The sequence below is a fragment of the Fukomys damarensis genome, unplaced genomic scaffold (assembly GCF_012274545.1).
Source record: "Fukomys damarensis isolate Sample0158 unplaced genomic scaffold, DMR_v1.0_HiC HiC_scaffold_16, whole genome shotgun sequence".
Classification (NCBI taxonomy): Eukaryota; Metazoa; Chordata; class Mammalia; order Rodentia; family Bathyergidae; genus Fukomys; species Fukomys damarensis.
In genome coordinates, this window is record NW_022900928.1 from 110207870 (window position 1) to 110223960 (window position 16091).

The 16091-nt window shown below is 35.1% G+C and overlaps 1 protein-coding gene across 1 annotated transcript in view; it reads left to right on the forward strand.

The window, feature by feature from the left end:
- The window catches only part of Unc80 (unc-80 homolog, NALCN channel complex subunit), a 204267-nt gene extending 190461 nt beyond the window's left edge, over positions 1 to 13806 (forward strand). The window contains exons 62-66 of the mRNA XM_033763980.1: positions 1789 to 1845; positions 9116 to 9197; positions 10069 to 10180; positions 10761 to 10960; positions 12263 to 13806. Of these exons, the coding sequence (XP_033619871.1) occupies positions 1789 to 1845; positions 9116 to 9197; positions 10069 to 10180; positions 10761 to 10960; positions 12263 to 12526 (715 nt within the window). The 3' untranslated portion in view covers positions 12527 to 13806. The remainder of the gene's footprint in view (positions 1 to 1788; positions 1846 to 9115; positions 9198 to 10068; positions 10181 to 10760; positions 10961 to 12262) is intronic.
- Positions 13807 to 16091: the final 2285 nt, after the last annotated feature.

The following is a 16091-nucleotide window of genomic DNA, read 5'->3' on the forward strand; positions in this document are numbered from 1 at the left end:
TATATATACACACACACACATATATAAAAGTATACAGAAAATGATCTGACAAGAACAAAACATTATTTTACAAACAATATTTTCACTTCAGAAATTAAAGTCTTTATGAATAGGCCTTATGTGATTTTAATTAGTTTGTCATTTATTTGTAACCCCTATAGGTTGACAGTTCACATGTGGAAAATAATAAAGTCAGGGCACTTGTTATGTTCAGCTAAAACTAATTTACATGGAAGAATAACTATCCTGGACCCAAATCTTTTAACACACGGTTCACGAACCTCACAAATGAATACAGTTAGTGAGACAGAGCCAAAATTTGAAAAACATCAAAGTATAGAGGATAATGATAAAATATGATTAATAAAATTGCATACTTTTAAAGTAGCATTTTATGTCAGCACCATTTAATTACTGCAAAGACTAATAATATATAAAGGTTCCTATCATTGTTAGAGATTGTTTTTTAATTATCTGGTAGGTTTTCCTTTGAAAAGAAATCTCTATAAATAAAATGTGTAAACAAAATAAGCCAAACAATAACATGTCCCATGGAATTATGTAAAGTCACATAAGCAGTTAATGTGCCAGCAGTATTCAAGTGTGTCAAGAATAAAATTAACAATTTATTTAAAAGTTATTTTAAATTATAGATAATAGTAATTTTAAGTACAGAAGTTTTGGGCCATTCACCTAAAATAACCCAGACTACCAATTCCCTTTCTACATATATATTAATGAATTAACATATTTCCAGGGAGGAAATGTCTATTGTATAGATATCCTAGAAATTTAAAAAGATAATACAGCTAATCCCTTTGTGTTTGAATCTTATTTTGGAAGACTAGTAAAGGTAATATTGTCTCTATTACTAGAGAAAATTAGCCTCTTCTTGGGGATAGAGACTATTTTACAGTAAGATAAACCTCAATTTATGGGGGTAGACATTACAGTTTCATAAATGCCTAATTCCACCCAATTTTATAAGTATCTACTGAAGGCCTCATGAGTGCTTAGCCCAATGCTAGGCACCAAGGGAAAAACAGATAAAATATAACACAGTTACCATTCACAAATCTCACTTTAGCTACATCCAAATAAATCGATGACTAAATTTTTCTCTCACCAACCTGACATGTTTCTTCTTTTGGCATTTATAATTCAATCACTAGAGAATGGAGAGTAAGGAGGTAAATGCAGTTCCATGTGAATTTTCTAAGATATCTTCCTTCCATTTGTTTACTTGCACTGTCATTGCAAAATTCGCAGGGAAAATTGGGTTCTTTTCTTTCCTTTTTTTTTTTTTTAATGGCATCAGTTCTAAGAGTTTGGTTGTGGCAATTCATGGTAAGTGGTTTCTGGTGATAAGTGTCTGAATGCATAAGAAAGAAGCAGGTTCTGGTCAAAGAAACACTACATAGATAAGAAAATTAAATAACCACCTAGTCAAATGGTTACCAAAGGGTGATAGTTTCATCTTCTACAGATCCATTCTGCAATGCGTTTCAGAGCTCATGTGTCCATCTGGAGCTCATTTTAAGTCTCAACTAATAAAAAGACCACTCCTCTGAGAGACGTGTCCATCCAAAGTCCTTCCTTCCCCATTACCTTGAGTCCTATGTCTTGACAAACCCAGCACAAGGTGAAATGGTTGACTGTCTCCTTTTCCTTCCTTGTTCTGTTGAATTTACTTATTTTTAGTTCTGGAAAGAGAAAATTGCATGCCTTTTTTTTTTTCTTTTTGCATTTTCTTTCCCTAAATGCTTCATCTCCCTACCCCTCCTGCAGTGAACCTAATGTCCTCGATGACTCCCAGGGCCTGGCCGCCGAGGGCAGCCTCTCTAGGTACAGTGTCAATGCTACCTGTCTATTGGTGTCTGTGCTGGGAAACTAGCTATTCCCTGTCTCCTCTGTCTCTCTGTCTTCTCTCGCCCCGTCTTGATACCTACTTTCATTCCTTGCCCTGTGTTGTTCATGAACACACGAGCCTGGAAGTCAAAGGTGTAGCAAACCCTCCTTCCTTTTCAGCTTCAGAGATCAAATACAAATGACTGAAAAACCTTACTAAAAAAAAAAAAAATCTGCAGAATTCTCTATGGGGCTTGTCCCATCAATGCCTAAAAATTTTTATATGCCAAAAGCTCAATGGCTGGGCATGTGCTTAGCACATATGAGAGCCTTGGCTCAATTCTAGCACCAATCCCACCTCACAAAAAAAGTTTGATGTACCAAAATTTGTCCTATCTAGTCATCCCTTTCTACACTAATGTTCATGAAGTGTTGCTTTTCAAAGGCCTCTTAATATAACTCTTCATCATAAGAGTTATAGAAGCTCCTGTTTTAAATTGAGTCAGATCTTTTAGCTAATACTATGAGTGGTAAGAAAGCAAAGATGCTTTAAGGATAATAACATTCTCACTATAATTTATACAGCTCCTTCTCTTTGCTGCATGCCATTTGGCACACTACTATATCAGCTTGTTTAAACAACACATGAAAAAATGTATATTCTAGCATAAAAAGGACTCTAAAACTTGCCATAAAGTGTCAGACACAAACATTTCTTGGTAAGAGAATTCTTATGATGCAAACAATATAATGTCTTGATTATTGGTTTAAAGTTTCAGAAAAGGGGACTGCACCTTTAACACTCAGATAAATCACGTCAAACATTCCTAATCTTGTGCTGTTGATTAATACCTCTCAACTAATCCTCATTAGGGGTAATGCTTCCTGTTCATCTTTAGAATGCCTTTTTTCCATCTTGAGAAAACATTCCCTTTCAGGTTTGCATTATATAGTGAGTATAATACACCCGTGTTTATTGCTTTATCACAAAGATGAGGAAATGTTGAGAGGCTGTTCCTGTGAGGTTGTCTTTTGTTTCCTTTGCATCTTGTTCAGATTTCACATTTTCTTTTGCAATTGAAAATGGGAAATTTAGTTCATCATTGGGTCTTTTTTTTAAAACAGGGTCCATAATTCATGACATTCATTTGTGTTTGCGAGCCCTTGCCTTGAAAGATCAGTCTCTTATTGGTGGTAAATGTGGAAGTGCTATAGAGTACAAATTTAATTTTATTAGTTGGAGTTTTGAGAACAAAGAAGTTGAGAAAGAAAACAGATGTCCAAAGGGTTTTTCTTTAATTGGTTAGTGTTTAAGAGAAATCTGAACCAAGTCTACCAGGGTGACCATTGTTTTTAAAGAATTCATTTGTTTAATGCTTACATGTGGCATACTTGTGGGAACCTTGTGAGATAGAACAACCTTGATTAGAAGATAACTTCAGTGGCCTTCTGAGTGTAGAAAGTATTAAATCAGACTTCCATTTAGCTGGTTTTGTTCTGTGGCTTTTCTAATAAAGCCAAAGTTCGCTTTTGCTGAGTATAAACACTATTCCAGGGCTGGTAAGAGGAGACGAAAGATTCAGTTTATTTTTTATCAATTCTTCAAAGGATTTGCCCATCTCTGAAAGACTCAGGGTTCAAATGACTAAAGTTATTTAAAAAACAGTTTAATCCTGGGTTTATAGTCATGGAAATAAACTCACCATCTTTGCTAGGTGAAACTGATTTGATCAAAGCTATAGATTTTACCTGTAGTCAAGTTAGTAAAACATATCAGGACTTTGATGACTATCTTAGATTAACTGTTGTTCCTGTAACCATTGCCTAAGTTCTGGATCTCAGTCATCCATACCTAGGTGTGGTGATTACAAAAATGGGAAGATGAGGCAATCACTTGGGATTAAAATGATTCTATTAACACAGAGGCAGTCCACCAACCCGTAGCACATCCACCTTTGCCATATGTTGCAAATTGTATCTCTTGAACTCCATTGTATCACCAAGTTCTCTTTGGAGGAGAGGAACTTTTGGCAGTTATTTAAAAGGTGGGTTTGCAAAATAGTATTCTTTTTATATTTGGTTTCCAGGTTGCGGGGGGCATGATGCTTCTTTATGCTACAGACTTTTAAAATCCTGAAGCAATAAGGCATTAGCCATGTAAATTATATTTATCACACACTCCATTACTCAAGATCTAAAATATGCCCAAAGTAGTTGTAAGGAAAATCTGGTCAAAAGCTTAGAGAGTATCAGAAAGCATGCCTTCCATCACCCCCTAATAATATTTTGCTTAACTAAATTCATGGGACTTTGCTTGGGAAAGGGCACTTGTTTAGAAAAAAGAGGCAAGTTGGACTGAATGGGTTAAATGAAGAAGAGGCCAAGATGACCAGTGACCAGGTGGAAACTTATAGAAACTTTGCACACCTATTCAAAGTTTCTTCTACAAAATGTTAATATGGGCTAATAGGTTTCTTTGAAAAGTCATCTCAAGAAATGGCCTATCAGAAACATGTTTTGGAGAAAAGTTTCTTTTTATTGGAAATTCATCAACTAAAGCAATATTCCAAGGAAGAATTTTCTTCTCTGGAGAGCGTTGCTCTCAGAGATGTAAACTCACTGTAGTTCCCTCCCTGTCTCTGCTCCCAAAGCATGCACATGAGCATGAGCACACACAGGACATATTTTTTCTCCAGAATAAAGTATTAGAGACATATAAAATTTATTCACATTTTTAAGATGTTTACACTTTGAGATTAGATTTTGTTTGGACATGTTAATATATTTTGAAAACCAGTAATTGGCAGTGAGCTCTAATTTTAAAAAAGCAATTATTATGCTATGTTACTCTGTAAGGATAATTTTAATCACAGTGAAACTAAACATGTGGCTCAAGTTTGAACGTGAAATAAAAGTACCCTATTAAGCTGAGCAACATGAAAAATTGGCAAGTATTCTTAAAGTACAAAGAAAACATTCAAACAAACTTTTAAGGTCATTGAGAATTAATGGCTGAGAAAGTGTGTTTTGTGATAGAGTTTTGCCATTGTTAAATTAGTTCTTACAAGATATCAAAAATCCAGATTCAAGCTTCTAATCTCTAAAAATATATTTTCTTAGATGCTATGGAGGCTAAATAAATTTTAAACAGTAATCTTTGATTGCAAAGGGGGAAAGGAAGATTTGGTCCTCTATGTCCCTGTTCTTTACAAATGCCTTATGGTTATTGTGGTGCTGTCTACATTCCATTGCCAGGCAATCACTCAGAGTAGACAGGCTACACTACATGTCTTATGTTCCACCTTCAGATGTCTTTAACCATGTTAAAATGAAAGCAAAATCACAGAGAAGCAATAAATATGAATTCATTTTTCCATCTACTTCTACTGGTTTTTTAATTTATTCAGTATATTTCAATCTTTTCTTGCAACAAGTTGACTGATATGAGTTTTCATTGTATTACTAAATCTCCCATTGCTTCTCCCTTATTTTAAGAAATACTATTAGGTATATGTTCTATTAGGAAATACAAACATCTCTCTCTATACTACAGTCTTGGACAGTGGTGGCAAACCTATGGCACATGTGCCACAATGTCAAGTAGAGCCCTCTCTTGACACGCAAGTCAAGTCACCCCAGCAGCCAACCATTTAGGTTTAATTGCAGTGTTGGCATTTTGGCAATAAATAAGTGGGTTTTGGATTGCAGTTTGGGCACTCAGTCTCTAAAATGTTCACCACTGGTCTAGGCTATTATGCTGAAACAGGAAATGAAGTAACTTGTGTCAGAATTGTTTTCCTAATATTGTTTAAATTTTCCTAGTGTATAATTACTTCCTTACATTCTTTATAAGACATGTTTTATTTTCTTTTTCTTTGTTTTTGTGGTACTGGGTAATGAACCCAGGGAGTACAAAACTACCTCCTAGCCCTTTTAATTTTTTAAAGTTTTGAGACAGGATCTCACTAAGTTGCCTAGGCTATCCTCAAATTTGTGGTCCTCCTGCCTCAGCCTCCAGAGTAGCTGGGATTATAGACATGCACCACCATACCCAGCTGAAGTATTTGTGTTTTTCATAGATAGTTTGAATCACAACAGTTCTGCTGAGCCCTAGTTGCATTTACTTCTCTAAAAATTTATATTATATGGTTTGCCATAGGGATATTTTTCAGTAACTCAAAAATATAAGTGATGATCTACTTCCAAGTATTTTGTGAGACATTAGCTTCAATATAGAAGGGTTTGTTCAGTTTTGTCCTTATGGTTTCCTTCTATTTGGTCAAGACAGTAGAAATCAGCCGTTCAAAATATAAGGAATAATTTATACACTAGGAAAATCTAGACAACATTAGGAAAACAATTCAGACACAAATTGCATCTTTCCCTGTTTCAGCATCATGGTCTAGACTGTACTCTGTAATAAATGTGTATAGATTTATTTCCTAATGGACTGTATATTTGATAGTATTTCAAGAAACTCGTTTTTTACCTAAAAGTTTTTAGTACTTGTTCCATGATTTGACAAATCTTGATATAGTTTCAACTTCTCAGTTATTTTTCATGACTATAACACATAAAGTAGATGTTTTAGTTATTCAGAAGACTATTGGAGTATAATATTTTGATGCATTAGAAGATCCAATAAAATTCAGCATTTCCCTAAAGAGGAAATCATTTTGATTACTACAGTTCTGATAGATAGATACTATGATGGGTTGCTTCAGAAGACTGAAATAGAAAATGGGGTTTAATATAGAGGTGTCTAGTACAAACACCTTGGCCTGCTCCTGATTTTTTAGTATTACTTATATATCACAAATCCTTCAAATGTCTGAAGACCATTGCATGATAAGGAGAGAAGCTAGGCTAGAGCTAACTTTTATGTGAGACTCCGGTTTGAAATAGACTAAAAAGAATGTGTTTTGTATAAAACACTTCCATTATTACTTTTTTTCTGGCTGTTTTTTGTTAATATGTCCTAAATGCTCACATTTAGGTCAGCTATTGTTATTCCAAATCCAAACATATGGGCATCATATTTCTGGGAAAAATATAATTTATCTGGTGGAATATATTTCCAGGGACATTTTCTATAATTTCATCATTGATGTATGCATTCTATAATGAGATGCTACATCATTTACATAGACAGCTAGGTACTAAAGCTATAAACTTGATACATTTCTGAGATATAAGCCTCTCTATCCACAGAGAAAATTTTGATGCTTATGATCTTCCCTTGGAAAAATCATCATGAAATTACCATTATGATTTGACATTTAACACTCCCAGAGTAACATGTATTTTTCTTTTCTTACACCATTTTTCTCACAATCTTAGATTACTGAATAAAAATGAGACAAGCGGACTGCCTCGAATTCATTTTCTCTGTCCAATTATTTTTAAAATATTGTATTAAGTACTTCCTTTTAGTGTTCTTGAAGCAATAAACTCATTACAAACATTAAATGTAAAACAAGAGAGCATGCTATATACATCACTTTTCATGTTCAAACCATTTTACATTAACTAACTCTTTTCTGTACCTTAATGGGAGGTAGTTGGTAAGTATCAACCTCCCTTTATGGCCAAGGGAACTGAGGTAATATTTAGATGTCAATGAAGAATCTATTTTAAAAAATGAAAGCTTTGCTTGGTATTGGGAGAAATTCACTTCTACATTTGTGCATATTATTAAATGCTCTTTTCAATTTAACAGAAATGTGTTAAAATTTAAATTAATTAGGAAATGTCATTTCAGACATAACAGCAACATAATCTGGATTAATTAACAGAATTTATTGCATTACTCCTTTGGGCTAGTTTTCCATCTTCATAGTAAAGCCATATATGGTACAAGGTCAGGTATGCATACATATGTGTAAATATATGGATAATGTATATTGGTCTTTTTTGAACTTGATATTCTGGAGAACAAAGTTTTAAAACACGTTTTTGGAATTTTGTATTGTGTACCTCAAATGGTGTAATTACATCCCTAATTTCATAGAAACTACAACAGAACCTGTTTGGGAATCATTGATTTTCTTCTAGTGAAAGTATGAGTAAGACTTTTTGAGAAATGACAGATGTGACTATGTCACCTATGTGATAATTAGCCAATTGTTAGTATAACAAGGGAAATAGCCAATTTCCCATCTTGCCACCAGTTTTTCTTCTTAAAACTGCAGCTAGACGTTTATGTAGCTTTTCTCTTTTTTTTTAATGGGAATGAATGGATATAATCTTTCTTTTTCCTGGACAGTTGCTGACTCTGGGTTCCTCTGTGGAATATTTTACACTAAAATCTATCTGTAGATGACTCTCCTTTTGCAAAGGCAAAGCAGAAATTAATTAACTCCATTAACTGAAGAATCACATTGGCATCATTCACAGAATTACAGTGTTCTCTGGGGCACAATATGTTTCTTTGTTCACCCCTTCCCATTATAAATACCTATGACACATGCATGCAAAATGGAAAAGAACCATGGGCCCATATCAGTATATCCAGCTTCACCCAACACTAAAATAGCAACCACTGCCAATAGTCATTTTTGCCTATGAAAGACACACATACACAGTAAATTTGGGGGGAGCAGGTTGTTGCTTTTATAAACTGCACAGTATGTTGGAGTGCAGCTCCTTGATATTAAAAATTTTAAGCTATAATTAATTTCTTTGCCAGCCTTTTAAATCTAAAATAATTTTTAAAAAACACTTAATTTTCTACCCGTGTGACTATTATTCAGTAGTACGGAGACTTCCGGCTGCAAACATGTGTTGAATGTGCCCCTTCACCCAAATGGAATCTGTGTCTGATGTGTTTGATATCTGTCCATCTTATTTTCATTTAAATTGGAAAATTTAAAAAGGTGTTCCCATCCATGTAATAGAGTTGTTTGTGTGTGTTTGTCACCACCTTTTCCCTTCCGTTTGGAAAAAAATTGAGATTAGAGTATGACATCTTAAACCTTTTGGTGGCTTCCAAACCAGGGGTGTGATCGAACCAATGTTTTGCTGAATGACAGATAAATGCACCAGTGATTGAAAACAAAATCTCAATTTTGGCAGCTTGAGGCTACAAGGCCTTATTTTCCTTCCCAGACCTTTAAAAACCCCTTCCCAAGGACTCTTTCCTAATCATCCTTCAAAGATAATGTTATCTTTGAAGTGACTTCCATATAAGTGGTTTTGGCTAACACCCACCAGAGGATGGTCTTCGGCACTCTCTCTAGGGTACACTTACACTGTTGATGCTTGACAGGGTGGCAAGTGTACAGAGTGAACCTGGCCAGCAGAATCTCCTCATTCAGCAGCCACTGGGGAGGAAGAGGGGCCTGAGACAGGTAAGCAGACTCTGAAAGGGTGGGGGAATCACTGTGTGAAATGAAAGCTCTATTTGATCTTTAGTGCCTATGTTTATTAAAATTATATTCTACCTTCTCCTTGCTTGAAATAAGCAGTTCGGAGCAACTGTAAAACATAGTAATTGCTTGAGCAAGCTGAGTGTTTTGAGTTTCTATTTCAGATCTGCATCTTCTTATCTGCAAAGCTGAAAACTTAGTAAAGTAAGCAGGCTTGTTCTCTATCCAAAAACTACCCTTCCCAGACAAACTCACCTACAGTGGAAGACCCATCATATAGTTAATTTGAGGCCTGTTTCTGTAGAGAGGCAAAAACACAGTTTTCTTTTATTTTAAGATCAGTGCTTTAATCTAAATCTGAATTTGAAATGAGATCATCTTTACAAATTTCCATAGGTGGGATTCTTGTACATTACTTTCTAAATGAAGCTCTCTGCTGTTGAGGCAAAGGGAGCTGTCCAGCACTGATTTGGATACCAGATGCTCTGCGAGTATCTGAGATCATTTTAATGAACTTCCTCTTTGCAAGCATATGTTAGCGTATGTTCAACTACAGCTTTTAGATGAACAAATGAGGTCTGTAAGCAATAGTTATCAGCTTTATAGCCACTGAAATTCTCAAATTTACAATTTTTAAATTAATGTTATTTGGTTATATAATCAGAGAGGAAGTGGTTGGAGGATCTGCTAGAAGACTGTACTTATAGTTAAATATGTAGAAACAAGTTGATCAGCTATAAATGTAAGGAGAAACCTTAGGAGTCTGGAAAAATGAAAAGGAAAGCACAGGTTTACAGTCAGAATCCTGTGATCAAGACTCAATTACCAATTTTACTCTCCCTGTTCTCTTTAGCTAAGACGCCCTCTATTATCACGGCAAAAGACCCAGACTGAACCAAGAAACCGCCATGGAGCTCGGCTGTCAACCACTCGCAGGAGCATCCAACCTAAAACAAAGCCATCCGGTGAGGCCTCCTGTGTCCCTTAGGACTGTGCCATTGACAAGATGCCATGCAGCTCAGCCAGGGACATCTATGGAAAACACTAGGCTAAGGGAAGAAGTTTCCCAGAAATTTTTACTACCTTTTTTCTTCTTACCTTTCCCAATTCCTGTCCCCAAGCCCATGAAAGGGAAGAACCCAAGGTAAACTAATTTATACTCTGAAATTTTAGCACAGAGGGTTGTGATGTCTTTACTTTTTATTTATTGTTTTATTGAAACCAGGCATTGGGACTTTTATATGGATTACTAAAGATGCGGGTATAATCCATAATAGTTGGACTTTTAAACCCTGTTGGCAATTGTTATGAGGGATGATCATATTTACCTAATATTCTTTATAACTCTTATTTTAGATCATTACATAAAAATTATTTTTCTAAATAGTTTGTCTTTATAAGAAGACAAAATCAAAACATACAAAATTGTGAAATATGTTCTCATTGATTGATAAACTGGCAATGTCTTTATTAAGATAAGCCAGGAGACGCTGGTTCATGCCACTGACGGTTTTCCCTGTTTACTGACTCACCTCTGACGTACAGCGGATCAGAAACGATCTGTGACCTTCATTGAGGCTCAGCCAGAGCCAACAGCTGCCCAGACAGACACCCTTCCTGCCACAGAGCAGCCCCAAGGCTGCAGCCCTGCTCTGTCCCGACCACCAGAAGGAATCGACCAGCCAGTCCTCACATCTTCCCCTGCCATCATTGTTGCGGATCTGCACAGCCTGTCTCCTAAGCAGGTGAGGACACTGGAGAAATAGGCAAGGTCTGCTCCCTGCATTCTTATTTCTAGGAACTACTTGAATATGCAAATTTATTCCATATAATTAAGCATGGGTTTGCAACACTTTGCATTCCAAACACTAGTTCTTCTATCATGAAAGTCTATTTGAAACGCATAGCAGGAGCCAAATCTCAGCACTCTAGGTGGCAAAGCAGGAAGATAGCAAGTTTGAGCCCAGCCTGGGGCAATTTAGTGACTTAGTAAAACCCTGTATCAAAAAGAAAAAAAAAAGTGTGTGTAGGGGAGAGGGGAAAAAGAAGTCTTTGTATTCTTCAGTTATGAAAAAACTTAAAGGAAAATATTTTTCAGCTGAAATGTCCACTGACAACAGGTATGTAATACATAATTGAGAGATAATTCATTTTAAAAAACAAAGTCATTAGCTAAGAGTAGTGGCACACATCCAGAACCCAGCTATGCAGGAGGCTGAGGCACAACTGTGAATGTGAGTCCAGCCAGGGTAACTTAGAACTTGTCTCAAAATAAAAAAAATAAATTAAAAAGGGCTGGGGATGCAGCTCAGCACTCCCTGGGCTTTATCCCAGTGCCACAAAATAAATAAGCAATTTAGATGAGGCCTTACAGAGATACATTACAGATATATTCTGTATTGTATGAGAGGAACTTTTTGTTTTGATCTTTTTCGTCATTGTTTTGATGTTTTTGTTTGATTTTTTTCATCTTTTAATTTTTATAAATCAATTCCTATAGGTACCAAATTCTTTTCACATGAAGAACACTAACACTTAATAGTATTATGTACATTTGTTATAGGCCTTAATTTCCAAAAGCATTTTAACATTTATAATTATCTCATTAGATCTTTACAGTCTGTAAGATAAGCAGGACCAAAAAAATATGCTTGTGTTTAAAAAGTGAGGCTTAAGTGGTGTGTGACAGCACACAACTATAATCCAAGCTACTTGAGAGGCATGATCAGGAGGATCACAAGTTCAAGGCTATGCTGGGCAACTCCATGAGACCATATCAAAATAAAAATTTTTTAAAGGGGTGGAGATGTAGCTTAGTGGTAGAGTTCTTGCATAGCATGCCAGAAGCCCTGGGTTCATTCCCCAGTACCATGAACTAAAACTGAGGCCTACAAAGCTGGAAAGGCCTGTATAAGATTTTATCTTTAACAAAGGCTAGAACTGAGACTGGCCTTCTGATTCCTTGTCCAGTTAGAGGTACACAGTACTTTTTGATAGTGTGCAGCCTCCCCTACCTTTGTATGATACTATGATCCTTTTGATCACAGAGCGAGCCCCTCCCTGCTGAAGGAGACAAGAAGGAGGATACAGAAGCACAAGGTGCTGCAGCACATGGTCCCCACTCTACTCAGCATTTGGATCCTGAGGACTTCACAGGCCTTGAGACATCCAGCCTCCTACAGCACGGAGACACTGTCCTTCACATCAGTGAGGAAAACGGCATGGAGAATCCCCTGCTGTCCAGCCAGTTAACTTTCAGTCCCGCTGAACTGGGGGAGGTGGATGTGGCCCTAGATGAATCTCATGTTTAGTTGTACATCTTGTGAGCATTGCAGGTGTAGAGAATACATGGGAAGGATCACTGCTGAAAGTTTCATACTTCTGCTTTTAAAAGATTACTTATAAAATAGCACTTTACATCCAATGAGTGGCACACTCCGAATAGATTTTGTTGCCAGTACATCTAATGTTCACAAACATCTTAAAAATCAATGGCTAAAAGGATTTAGTTGGGAGAAGATCATAACAATCAGGGAGAAGTAAGGGGAAAGAGCCATTTCACTGCACATTGTGATTCAAAAAGCCTTGAGCAGTTAAAAATATATACTACTACAGTGTTGCTTTCATAGAAATATTAACAAGTAATATGTTCTAAAAAGAATGCAATTTTTGAGGTTGCTGACATATACATCTCATGCAAATGTTTATTTTTATAGTTTCAAAAATATTAAATTAGGTGGCTGTACAAGTAGCAATTTACATGAAAAAAATCAATAAGGAAAATATCTGTTTAGTAAGACTAAATAACAAGTCTTCAGCCATTTGTGTTTGGGTCAATAATACAACCATTTAGATGGAGAAAAAATACTATTTTTAGAGCTATGGACTTTTCAGAATTTATTTTTCAACTGTTGTCTTCACTGCATGTCATTAATCAAAATGCTAGTACCATAAAATTACTCCATTTCATAATCAATCCCGACAAAAAATATGCTAGAAATGACCAGATATAACTGAATTAATAAGAGCCTAAATATTCATACAATAAAAACTAAATGCAAATGTAATAGCTTCAAAGAGATGGTACTCCTACTTCTAGTCCTGACTACATCATTGACAACATTAGGATTTATTGGGAAATATGATTATTTCTTTACAGTACCCTGTGCCTGCCCTTGAGGATATATTTTCATATATTAAAGTTAGAGGTAGAATTGATTCAATAAAGTAAATTTCTCAGTAGTAAAAATATTCTTATGATCCTTGGGGCATTTACGTTTATGAGGAAAAAATATAAAGTAAGCAATTTCTTCATAAACATAGCAAGCTTGTATGTTTTACAAATAGGCCTTTAACTTGAAGCTAAATCACTTCAAGAAGAGTGTAAGATTTAGAAGGCCTGTGAGGCCAGTACCTAATAGATTATTGAAGGGCTGAGCATCATGTAGTTCAAAATTAATTTTCAAAATGTTAACAGTTTACATTAGAAAACTGTTACATAATTACCATACACATACCTAAATTGGTATGGTCATGATGGTGGTGATGATGGTTGTGGTGGTGGTGGTGTGGGTGTGTGTGTGTGTGTGTGTTTTCTAATCTTCAAGTAAAAGCTAAAAATAGACTTTGATTTCATTGAGATGAGTTTAAAATATATTCTATATGGTTAAGCTTTCACTTTAATGGCTGTGAAATGTACGTTTAGTCAGAGGAGACTGATTTAAACCCACCATAATCATAAAGCGAGATTATTTTTCTGTTAGAGTTGTTTATTAAGTAGGCACTGTTTATATTGTGACTCACAACTTCAAATATCATTTGAGGTTATAGTCCCATTGGTTAAGAGAATGAATAATATCAGTAAGTCAATGATAAAAAGTAAGATTTAAATTTTAAAATTACAAAATTCAAAAATTAAGGAGGTAAATAGCCTCTTTTATGTTTTATAACATTTTCATTTCATTTATATTTAGTGTTAAAATAATTCTAAAGTGAAAAAGTAGATATGTAAGTGGTTTTCTGATTCTGATATATATTTTCTTGTTAAAAATTATGCTGCTCAATTAGCATTAGAGGCCTTAAGTTTGGTAATTACAAGTGTCTGGGCTACATGAGTGTCTATATGTGCGTGCTTTGTTCCAGTTTCTTTATTCAAATCCTCTATGTATTAACTGTATCAAATCTTTAAAAAGTAAAGAGGTCAAAGAAGATTGTTAAATAACCAACAAGAATCCTAAATATCTTCATATATATATATATATATATATATCCATATATATATGGGTATATCCATATATGTATATATATGTATGGATATATATATATATATATGGATATATATGTATGTATTTGGCTGTTTTGAACATAATTTTGCTGGTCTGTCTGCCTTTTAGCCTGACTCCTTCACTCTAGTGTATTGAAGTCTGTTAGAAATTTTTTCGAGTAATATCGTACTTTGCAAAAAAAAATCTTCCACTCTGAGAAACAGGGCCTTATAGAGTGGAAGTGTTTTCATACTGGGATTACTAAGATTTTCACATGTGTGCATCTGTTCCATTTAAGGTATCCTTAAACATGTTGAATGTAATGTGTTGAATGTTTATGTGTAATGGCTAAAGTATTCATATGTATGTGCATAAGACCGTCACAAGATGTATTCTCAGGAATACTGTTACCTGGAGTTTGAAGGAATAACTATTTTTAAAAATCAACAGTTGGGCAAGATAAGGAAAAAGTTCAAGATAATTGACAGTCTTTTGTTAAGTTCAAAATATTATTGAGGACATGACTAAAAGCTAATTATTACATATGAAAAATATAGTAGTGATAACTGATCATTTCTTAAGCCATGATGATTAATGATATTTATTTTATTCAGAGAAAAAATAAAGCAGGCACCCACTCCCATATATATAAAAAAATTGGACTCAACAAAGAGGTTGCTTTTTCTGAAATTAACTTTTAAGAGACATTAGCATAAACATGTATCATCCATGATAGCGGTTGCAGATTTATACTGCTCAGATTCAAACCAGTTCAAATCCCAGATACAGAATTTTCTATGGCAAATATTTTGCTTTCATTTTTCAATATTTGCTGCTTTCTATAATTCTATTAGATAAGTTATTTGATTCTTCTGAAAAAGAAATGAGTTATTGAGCACCTTGGAACAAGGCACTAAGAACTATAGTGTCAAAAGGCATAAATGGGCACATGGCAATGCTGAGGGAAAACTTGCGGTACTGGTGATCTCATTAGGCCTATTCCACAGGCCAGGAGTATCTAGTTTGCTACTTCAGGCCTCCACAAGTACCTGAGACAAGAAGACATTTCCTCTCTTCTTTAGCATCTGTTCCTTTGGTTGGCAAAGAACTTTGTCCACTCTGCTTCCCAGCTCTGAGAGTTTCTGAGATAAAAGAACAGGGTTTATAGAGAGAGTTACAGGGGAAAAAGTATCAAAAATGGGATAGAATTATAGTCTAAAACATTAATCAAGATATAGATATTTTAATAGAGCACAGTCTCCAGAATTTGCTGCTATCATACTGAGTCATACTGTTGCCCTGTGACCTCATATTTCCCAATTGCACAGCCTTGTATCTTAGCAGTGAGTCAAACGTCCCACTTCCTCATGTACTTTAGTGGGCCTCAACTGCAGCATTTCAGAAGCAAACATTGATTTGACACTCAGGAGAATAAAACAAGTTGAGAAAAGAATGTGTTTGGAAAAGTTTCAGATAAATTTACTTGCATTATTTCAGGATCATTTAGGATTACAGATCTATGTACCTCCATGATATTTTTTAATAGTCACTGTGACCACAGGATGCAAGTACTTTGTTAGCCATTTTATAGGTAAAATTGAAGGATTGACTA